This window comes from Entelurus aequoreus, linkage group LG05 (assembly GCF_033978785.1).
Source record: "Entelurus aequoreus isolate RoL-2023_Sb linkage group LG05, RoL_Eaeq_v1.1, whole genome shotgun sequence".
Classification (NCBI taxonomy): domain Eukaryota; kingdom Metazoa; phylum Chordata; class Actinopteri; order Syngnathiformes; family Syngnathidae; genus Entelurus; species Entelurus aequoreus.
The window spans coordinates 75,203,272-75,214,825 of record NC_084735.1 but is presented as its reverse complement, the minus strand read 5'-3'; the positions used below and the strand labels follow the sequence as shown (position 1 = coordinate 75,214,825).

The window sequence follows — 11,554 nt, the reverse complement described above, 5'->3', positions numbered from 1 at the left end:
GTTTAGTAGGATTTGCGTCACAAAGTTAGTGAAATTACCGGAAAAACAATGAAACTTACATTGTTTGATTTTTTTTTACAAAGAAGTTAAGGCTGCGCTGAAAATAAAAAATATTGATGAATATGATAGTAAAAATGAAGTGAAAATATCACGAGAAAAATCATTACAAGGTAAAAAAAAAATCTTAAATCGACAAGGAGTCAAAATATATTCAAGTTGAAATATTACAAACAATTTTATAAGAATAAAGTCGTACTATTATAACAATCAATGTACTTGCATTACAACGAGAAATAATTTAATTTTCAAGAATAGTTTAAACATTTAGGCCTTTACTAATTAAATTACCCGTATAATTACATCTTTTTTTCCTCAAATTTTATTATCGTAACGTTACAATTTTATTCTCGTAACACGATGATTTGATTCTCGCAAATGTATTTTCATAATATTATATCTTCGAGTAACATTTCGACATTAATCTTGTTACTGTGTGACTTTTTGAATGTATTATACACACACTTTACACCATTATTCTTATAACATTACGACTTTTTTTTTAATAATCCTACATCTTGATTCACATTAAATTTTTTCATAATATTACAACTTTTTTCTCTGGACTTTCTTGTCTTGAGAGCACTTTTTTTTCTTATAACAATTGATACTTTATTTACACCAATGGTTCTCAAACTTTTTTCCCCAAGAAAAAACCCTTAGATCTCCAAGTACCACCATAATGACCAACATTAAAATACAGTAGCGCAGTAGGCCTTCGTATTCATTAAAAACAAGGCAGCTGTTTTATTTAACAAATATATTTAATATATTTGGCCCCAGTAACATTACACACAGTTTGAACAGTAACACTGTTTCAACTTAAGATGATAAAATACTGTACTTTAATCAAATGATCATTTGGCGTACCACTCAATGGAGCCCGCATACCACAGTTTGAGAATCATTGCTTTTTACAAAGGCCATAATATACTCTCTCATTTTTAATGTTGAATGTGTCACCGAAACAATATTCCCAGACAAACGTAAAAATTATTCCTAAATATCCAATGTTTTTTTTTTCATTTTGTCACAGCTTGTCGGCCATTTTTGTAGATGATTCAAAGGTGGAGCTTAGCATAATAGGTCTTCGTACAGTTTCGGACTCAATGCATCACAATGGAATTGCATATATTTCGTTGATGTTTTACATGGATGGTGTTCGGTAACACTAAAGAATCAATGGTGGATCCAAAAATGAATGTCAATCAAAGTCGGAGACATTTGGAGCAACATTTAGTCATCCCGCAAACTTGATTTTCCCACTTCTAACGTCAAAACTGCACAGCGGTTGCCGGGTGTATCGCCAGCTGTTCTACGGACTTTAACGTTGCCTAAAAGTCCCTGCATTGATCACGTGAGGACTGAAATAAGTGCACGTTCTAACACTGTTGTCGTGTAATGAAGCATAATAAAAAATAGTTTTATCGCCGCAGTTAGCTCCTATTTACATATAAAAATATAGCAAAGGAACATTTAACATATCAGTTTCGCCGGGTGTTTTTCATGCATCCGAAAACACACACATTCACTTAAAAACATGCACCCGCACACACGCTGTACATGCACTCATCTGATGCCCTCATATCCGGCTAAGAAATCCGAGACCGGTCCCTTTCTTCCATCATCCCTCCTTCTTCCTCTCTCCGTGCGCCCAAAACACCGCAACTCCTTCCTCCTCCAGCCCGTTCTCGTCCGGCCCATTAAGAGCGATCATGAGGCTAATTGCGGGTTTGATCAACTCTCGATGGACCCAGGAAACAGAGGCTTTTAGCCCTCCTGGCGCAAGAGTCAGGAGGGATGGGCGGCTTATGTGAGGCGGAATAATGCACCTTGGCATGTTTCCGTTTGGGGGCTCTAAATTATTATAGGATAAACCCTATGAATGGATTGAGTAAAGATGTGGGAGTTACGGGGGATTGGGCGGCGGTCTTATGAGGGCGGTTGGCGAGATTTCCAAGTGGAAACCTGATCAGGCTAGCGCTAAGATGTAGCAGCAAGACTAAAAATAAGACCACAGGAGGCTCCTTCGTCTTTGTGCTGACTAACACACGCACGCACACACACAAACACACACTCCGTGGATGGACGCGCTCCAATCTGCGGTTGGATAATCCGCCGTTCAGCAGAAAACAGTGCGACGGTACTGCGCAAAAGGTCTTGGACCACCACTACCGAGGGAAAAACACAAATTATTTCAATGAAACTTTGCAGAGGGTGTGCTGCATGTGCCAAGGAAGAAAGGTGCAACTTGACGTCCCTACGGCATCCGTGGAGTCGTCAACCCCCCGCAGAATCTTAATGGCACACCCGTCCGATTGTCAAACCCAATGAATCAGGAAGTCCATGATTTCCCTTGGTGACCTACAACTTCTGCACAGTACCGTCTATCTACCTCTTAGTGCTTTTTCCTTTACAAATGAGCTTATGGCATTGAGATTCATTTGACAGTGTGTGGTCCCTTTTTGGTGTCAGATGTGCTGCGAATGTCCACAGTTTCTTCGCCCGTAACCCTTAGCGGAAAGCTTCTACATCCTCTTAAGTCTGCTGCGATTCAGTCCACCGTCTGTTTATTGATTGCAAAGGGTCGGTCGCAGGGTTGGTAATAAATACATACATATTAGACATCCGGATTAGGCAGAAGATGGAAGGAGAGTTCAGTCAGCTTCTTCTTCAGGTTGAGCTTGTAGTTTCCAAGGCGAACAGGCACAGTAAAAGCTTTGGTCCCTCCTGAGCTGGAGTCATACAAGAACGGTAAGCACGAGTTAGTCGGCTTCTTTTTTCTACGGGGATTTCATCTGTACGTCCCCGCCGACCCCATCCAAGCCTGTCATAGCGACTTCTCCACAGCCTTGCCGCTGCTGATGGAGGGATGACCCGAGTTGGGATTGGAGACGGCGGAGATTTTGCGGCACACAGTGTTGGTGTTGCTGCACCTGCAGCCGGGACGTGTAGCCCTGTCATGGGCACATCGGCACAGGGCAAGGCACAGCCTGGCAGGGGGGTAGCAGCAGAGGCAGGGCAGGCACAGCGCCAGAAGCCCCATGGCCCCCCAGCGGGCGTAGGCATGGGCCGGGGCACAGGAGCACGGACGGTCGGCGCAATTGTCTTCGTCGTCCTGGGCCGAGCAGTGGTAGAAGAGGCCTTTGACGCAGCATAGGCAGGTGCCATACTCCACGGCGCTCTCGGCTGAGCAAAGGCAGCGTTGTCCGCAGGCCCAGCAGGAGGGTAGGCGGCGTGGGGCGCAGCACTCTTTGCACTTACAACGAGCACACCGCTCGCAGATAAACTGGTGCCTGCCCAGCTCATCCTCTGCCAGGATTTTGCTCAGAGAAGTGTCGGACTTGAGTTCTCTTTTCGGTTGAGAGCGAACCACCGAGGCCAAGCCGGAGTGCGACTGCGTCAACCCCGCCAGCAGCCTCTGGTCTGAGCCGGCGCTGGTCCGAGACATGGAGGAGCTTACAGTACTGGAACGGCTTAAGTGGGACATGTGAGCATGCTGCTGCTGACTTTGGCTGCGGGGCATGACCGAGTGGCGGGGCTGCTGAGGATGCTGGGAATATATTCCGTGCGGGTGACGCTCATCGTGGGCGTAGAAAATTCCAGATTGAGAAGCGAGTTCCAGCGCCACGGGCCTATCCACGTAGTCATTGTGGGCCCGGATGGCACGGATTTGATCAAGCGACAGCACTGGGACCTGCTGGGGGTCCAGCCCATCCAGCTCCATCCTAAAGGAATGTGCGGGGTCCATGCCACTGGGGCCCCGCTGGGCGGCAGTGAGGCTGCAGGCCAACGCCGATGCTCACGGTACATCAGATGAACCTGCAAAAAACACAAGTAGAAAATCAGTTCCGTAGTTGGTGCTGATTTGCATTGCAAAGTTGGCCTTTGCGTCTACTGTGTCTGGTGGGTCACTGCCCCACTTAGTCCTCGTTTGAGTGGACAGCAAAATGTAAAAATCTTCATAAAGTATATCTATCTGTCAAAATGCTACAATTATCAGCCTTCCATAGCTAACAAGCTCCACAGTGCTACTATTATTGATTGACTGTGTTTCGGGCCTCATTTGCAAATCAAGTGCTAAACTCTTTATGAAGCTAGGTGAGTTTTGCCTTCGCAGTAAATGCTTCAGGACTAAGGGTTGCAATGTCTGTGTTTTTCCTGCAACCACAAAAACAACATAAATGTCCTGAAGCCATTCCATGCACCCTACTTAGATACATTAGTCATTTCATGCCATTGACAAAGTGTTGCCGACTGTGACATTGCAAAGCTTTCCTGCTACTTAGATGCTCAGAAGGGAAGTAAAAACAACAAATACAGGAAATGCACGGTCAGGGAGGACTACTGAATTGAATACGAGCTCCAGATGAGTGGATGAGCCTAATAAGAAAAGGCAGAACTCTTGTATTAAAGACATTACGCCCTTGCTGTGTATGTCGGAACCATTCGTATGCACCCAGCAGCAATTATCGGTGCGTATCGTATCATAGCATGAGGCGGCAGATAAGGGGCGCAGGTTTGTGATAGATGCGGAAGCTTTTTCGAATTAGTGCGAGCAAAGAGGAGCGGTCCTCGTGGTTAATCTCATCAGGCAGAGTGAGGACCTACTACACTTCCTGCCTATCAGGAGATCTCCTTCTGCTCCATTGCCATAACCTCATATTTAGCGATGACACAAACGCTACAAGTCCTCGCTCAGTGTTAACAATTCATTGAAACTGTGATTAAGAAAATAAACCTAGTACTGTTGTCATATTTGTATATTCTCATTGTTTGCCATTTGGGACTTTTTTAAGGGATTCTCAAACTGTGGTACGCTCACCACTCGTGGTACGCAAGCTCCATCTGGTGGTACGCCAAAGATTTGATTCATTATTTAGGTACAGTGTTTTATCTTCCTATATTTACTGCGTTACTGTTCAAACTGTACGTAATGTTACAGTGGCCAAATATAAAACCTCTGCCTTGTTTTTAATGGATACTTAGGCCTAGTGCGCTGGTGTGTTTTAAGGTTGGTCATTATGGTGGTACTTGTAGAGCCAAGTTTTTTCTGAGGAGGTACGTTGTGTATAATGTTTAAGAACCACTGGTCTAAAGTAACAAGCTTTTAGATTAAAAAAAGTGAACATGCTAAAACGAGACATGCTGTAGGTAAAGATGTATCAATACATATATATATATATATATATATATATATATATATATATATATATATATATATATATATATATATATATATATATATATATATATATATATATGTATATATATATATATATATATATATATATATATATATATATATATATATATATATATATATATATATATATATATATTAACTGTATATATATATATATATGTATATATATATATATATAAATATATATACTGTATATACTGTATATACTGTATATATATATACAAGCGTATATATATATATATATATATATATATATATATATATATATATATATATATATATATATATATATATATATATATATATATATATATATATATATATATGTATATATATATATATATATATATATATATATATATATATATATATATATATATATATATATATATATATATATATATATATATATATATATATATATATATATACCTTAAAGGGCTGTCAAAGTTAACGCGATAATAACGGCACAATTTATTTTTTTTACGGGCCATTAACGCACCCGCGTCCATTGTGACCCTCGAGCAGTGCCGTAGCGGGGGAAACTTGGCTGCAGTTCACTTGTTACTCAGGAGCCACAAGCCAGCAGAAATGGACAAAGGAAAGTCGTCTACCTTATGGAAATATCAGATTCAAAACCATGGCAAGTTGTTCACCCGACAAGAAGAGGCAACATCCCTGCAGCAAACACCTGCTGCGCGTGTCGTTCCAGAGGTGGGTGGTGCTTCACTTCCGTCTTCAGATTACAATTAAAGGCCTACTGAAATTAATTGTTTTTATTTAAACGGGAATAGCAGATCCATTCTATGTGTCATACTTGATCATTTCGCGATATTGCCATATTTTTGCTGAAAGGATTTAGTAGAGAAAATCGACGATAAAGTTCGCAACTTTTGCTCGCTGATAAAAAAAGCCTTGCCTGTACCGGAAGTAGCGTGACGTCACAGGAGCTAGTATTCCTCACAATTCCCCATTGTTTACAATGGAGCGAGAGAGATTCGGAGCGACAAAGCGACGATTACCCCATTAATTTGAGCGAGGATGAAAGATTCGTAGATGAGGAACGTTACAGTGAAGGACTAGAGAGGCAGTGATGGACATATCTTTTTTCGCTCTGACCGTAACTTAGGTACAAGCTGGCTCATTGGATTCCACACTCTCTCCTTTTTCTATTGTGGATCACGGATTTGTATTTTAAACCACCTCGGATACTATATCCTCTTGAAAATGAGAGTTGAGCACGCGAAATGGACATTTAAAGTGACTTTTATCTCCACGACAATACATCGGTGACACACTTAGCTACTGAGCTAACGTGATAGCATCGTTCTCAAATGAAGAGAGAAACAAAAGAAATAAACTCCTGACTGGAAGGATAGACAGAAGATCAACAATACTATTAAACCATGTACATGTAACTACACGGTTAAAAATTCTCAGCCTGGTAAGGCTTAACAATGCTGTTGCTAACGACGCTAAGGCTAATTTAGCAACTTAGCAACCGGACCTCACAGAACTATGATAAAAAAAACATTAGCGCTCCACCTACGCCAGCCAGCCCTCATCTTCCCATCAACAGCCTTGCTCACCTGCGTTCCAGTGATCGACGGCGCGACGAAGGACTTAATCCGTGGGTTTGGCGGCAAGCATCGGCTAGGCGTCTGCTAAGTAAGTAGTCCTTGTTGTGTTGCTGTAAGTATTGCACTTAGCCGCTAATACGCCGATCGATCCCACCTACAACGTTCTTCTTTGCAGCCTCCATTGTTCATTAAACAAATTGCAAAAGATTCCACAACACAGATGTCCAGAATACTGTGGAATTTTGTCGAAGAAAACAAGAGGTTTTTGTATCGGGTCTGATGGGGTCCAACCACTTCCGTGGATTTTGTGACGTCACGCGCATAAATCATATCCAAAGGAGTTTCTCAACCGGAAGTGTGCACTTTATAAGTTAACCCGGCCGTATTGGCATGTGTTTCAATGTGAAGATTTCATCATTGATATATAAACTATCAGACTGCGTGGTCGGTAGTAGTGGCTTTCAGTAGGCCTTTAAGGTGCAGTGATAACATAACATTTAGATTGTTACTATGACTGATTTAGTAAGTAAGATGACATGAAAGCTCAACAGAAATGAAAGACGGTCGGCAGGAGGTTCAAAGGAGACTTTTTTATAGCAAACGGTCGATCCGACATCAAACCATGTCAAGACGTTTTCTCAAAGCAATTACACACTTTTCTGGCTTCAAAATAAAAGCGCTACGCCATACATACGGTTTAACTACGTTTACAAAATGAAAATGTCTTACATTACGATCATGCTTTGTCAATAAGGACGGGCACCAGATCCGGTCCTTTTTTTTTGCACCGACCGAAACCAGACGGTTCTTCCGGGCACAGATTCACGTAAGATCCAGCGGTGTCATGTTTCGGTGCCTGGATTGCGCGTGATGCCACGTCTGTTTGAATTAGCACTGGTGAGTGGCGAGTACTTGCTAGCACTTCTTTCTTTCTTTCTTTTCTTTCTTTCTTTTAGTTTATTTCGAACATGAACACATTTACATCACAATACATCACACAATTTCCTATCATTTCATTTACATCATGCCCGAAAAGGAGTAGGAAGAAGCAAAGCTTATTTAATCCTACCCCTTTCCCACTTCAAAGCATTTACAATTATATAAAATCATTTACTGACCTTTTTATATAATAAAATAACATCTATGAATTAGTATATACAACAGTTTGTAATATGTAATTAATTAATTCAGTCATTATTAACATACAGAGATGAAGAATATTTTCAATAAGGTTGGAAGTTTTTCTCATAATTCTTCTTCTTTGTACTGTGTAAGCACTATTAATTTAAACAACCTCTTAAACTGGATCATGTCAGTACAATTTTTAACTTCTTTACTTAATCCATTCCATAATTTAATTCCACATACTGTTATGCTAAAAGTTTTAAGTGTTGTACGTGCATATAAATGTTTTAAATTATTTTATCCTCTAAGTTTATATTTCTCCTCTTTAGTTGAGAAGAAATGTTGTACATTCTTTGGTAGCAGGTTATAGATTGCTTTGTACATCATTTTAGCTGTTTGCAATTTTACCAAATCACCAAACTTTAATATTTTTGACTTAATAAATAAAGGGTTTGTATGTTCTCTATATCCAACATTATGTATTATTCTAACTGATCTTTTTTGTAACATGGTTAACGAATGTAGCGCACATTTGTAGTTATTTCCCCATATTTCTGCACAATAAGTCAGATATGGTAACACGAGTGAGCAGTAGAGAATATGAAGTGATTTTTGGCCCAGGACGTGTTTTGTTTTATTCATTATTGAAATGTTTTTTGCTACCTTATGTTGTATGTTTTGTATATGAGATTTCCAGTTCATTTTATCATCTATTAATACTCCCAAAAATCTGGTTTCTTTTACCCTTTCGATGTCTACTCCGTCTATTTGTATTTGCGTATGATGCTCTTTCCTACTATTACCAAATAGCATTATTTTAGTTTTACTGAGATTCAAAGATAGTCTAAAGATAGTTTTCCTCCACTTGAGAGGAAAACAAGCGATTTCAAAGCAGACATGCTCTTAGTAACCTTGCAACCCATCAATGCTTCATGACAAAAACTCAACCATGCCAAATAGAAAACCCTCTAAAATGTGGCTCGTCTTTTCCAAATGTGATGCCGATGCAGGTTATGCTCTCTGCGGTATTTGTCACGCAAAAATCAAGGCAAGTGGCGGGAATACTTCCAATCTGAGGAAGCACCTGGTTAATTATTTCTCATGGCTGAAGAGTGCAGCCAAGTTTGATGTACGGCTGCAACTCCTGCATTTGGCATCCCCAGCGACTTGGCTGTAGCCAACAACACGGGGGAAGAAATGGCGTTAACATTTGGTGACGATAACAGCGACCTCATCATCCTCTACATCTGCTCCAGGTAAAAAGCCTACTGTGTAGGAATAAGTTAGATTTGCATTTTAACTATCAATAGTTATCATAATCAGCTCGGTTCCTCATACTGTACTTTGTAATGTTAATGTAATGTTTTTGCTTCTTTTTCATTTGTAGTTTAATACTTTTGGAAAAAAAAGTTATAGGTTGCTGAAATATTGTGTACATTTATAACATGTTCTGGTTGAGTCCTCAATTACAAAATGATTTGCAGGCTGAATATTAAATGTTATTAATTAATAGAGAATAATAAAAAAATTGCCATGCAGCACTACCATTAACTTGTACAACATTTAATGTACAGAATATCAGAAGCATTTATTCAGGTAGAAATATCACAGATTACAGCTGGGATAGGTTCCAGCCTCCCGTGACCCCAAAAGGGAAAAGCGGTAGAAAATGGGTGGATACATTTTACAGAAACATTTTTGACAATGAAAGCATGATCATAACAATCAACATTTTGTGTTATTTAGTGTCAGTCTACCCCAGGGCAGCTGTGGCTACGAAAGTAGCTTACCACCACCAGGTGTTGTGAATGAATGATGGGTTTTTAACATGTAAAGCGACTTTGGGTACTTAGAAAAGCGCTATATGTCTAATCCCCCTCTTGTCCCCACAATTCCCCCCTCTGTTTTCCTTTTTCTCTCTTTCTATCCCCTCCTGCTCCGGCCCGGCTGCACCAAATGATAATATAAATACATTTAATAAAGTCAAAATACAAGTAAGGCAACAAGAGAAGTATCCTACACTTCTCTTTTGTAAAGTAAATCTGAACAGCCGATATGGGCATCTACATCTGCTATATGATTTGCCCGAGAAGCTGGGCAGGACATTAAAAAAAAAAAAAGAAAAGCGCTATATAAATCTCAGGTATTATTATTATTATTATTTATGTGTGAAACTGTTATCTAAACATGGAAGTGTAGCTCCTCCTCGAATGCAAGCGCTCCTAAAGCAGGAATAGAAATTCTGTATTTCTACAAAATACAAAATCTGGCAAGACACCAACACACAGTAGGCATTTTTTTTATTGTCATTAAATCATGTTTTTTCCTTTTTGTGTTGAGCTGTTTAAAAAAGCATAATGCTTAAAACACGTTTATTTAAAGCAAATGTATCGTCCGTTCATGGTTATAATCTTGAAAATTATCTGTCTAGGGTACACTTATTAGTGATGAAAAATGATTTATTTCTGCGATTAATCGTGATTAATTTTGAGTTAACTATGAACAAAATGCGATTATCACGATTAAATATTTTAATCATTTGACAGCGCTAATAATAATAGCCTCTGTGTTTTTTCCTGACCTAACGTGTGTAATAATAATAATAATAATAATGGCTTAGATTTTATATCGCGCTTTTCTATTGTTAGATACTCAAAGCGCTCACAGAGAAGTGGGAACCCATCATTCATTCACAACTGGTGGTGGTAAGCTACATTTGTAGCCACAGCTGCCCTGGGCCAGACTGACGGAAGCGTGGCTGCCAGTTTGCGCCTACGGCCCCTCCGACCACCACCTATCATTCATTCATCATTCATTCACCAGTGTGAGCGGCACCGGGGGCAAGGGTGAAGTGTCCTGCCCAAGGACACAACAACAGCTATTTGGATGTCAAGAGGAGGGGAGTGAACCTGCAACCCTCAGCTTTCTGGCACGGCCGCTCTACCCACTATGCCATGCCGCCCCATGTGTGTGTGTGTGTATATATATATATATATATATATATATATATATATATATACATATATATATATATATATATATATATATATATATATATATATATATATATATATATATTAGGGATGTCCGATAATGGCTTTTTGCCGATATCCGATATTCCGATATTGTCCAACTCTTTAATTACTGATACCGATATCAACCGATACCAATATCAATCGATACCGACATATACAGTTGTGGAATTAACACATTATTATGCCTAATTTGGACAACCAGGTATGGTGAAGATAAGGTCCTTTTTTTAAAAATTAATTAAATAAAATAAGATAAATAAATTAAAAACATTTTCTTGAATAAAAAAGAAAGTAAAACAATATAAAAACAGTTACATAGAAACTAGTAATGAATGAAAATGAGTAAAATTAACTGTTAAAGGTTAGTACTATTAGTGGACCAGCAGCACGCACAATCATGTGTGCTTACGGACTGTATCCCTTGCAGACTGTATTGATATATATTGATATATAATGTAGGAACCAGAATATTAATAACAGAAAGAAACAACCCTTTTGTGTAATTGATCGTAAATGGGGGAGGGTTTTTTTGGGGTTGGTGCACTAATTGT

At 39.4% G+C, this 11,554-nt stretch overlaps 1 protein-coding gene across 2 annotated transcripts in view; it reads right to left on the bottom strand.

Moving 5' to 3' along the window:
- Positions 1-338: 338 nt before the first annotated feature.
- LOC133649857 (protein sprouty homolog 3) overlaps positions 339-11,554 on the bottom strand; it is a 21,205-nt gene continuing 9,989 nt past the window's right edge. Inside the window, exons 1-2 of one of the 2 annotated variants that reach the window (XM_062046536.1) lie at positions 6,853-6,956; positions 339-3,879 (exon numbers count right to left, since the gene is read on the bottom strand). In XM_062046536.1, the coding sequence (XP_061902520.1) occupies positions 2,888-3,808 (921 nt within the window). In that variant the 5' untranslated portion in view covers positions 3,809-3,879; positions 6,853-6,956 and the 3' untranslated portion in view covers positions 339-2,887. Of the gene's footprint in view, positions 3,880-6,852; positions 6,957-11,554 lie in introns of those variants that run through there. The other variant, XM_062046535.1, reaches the window with a different exon arrangement.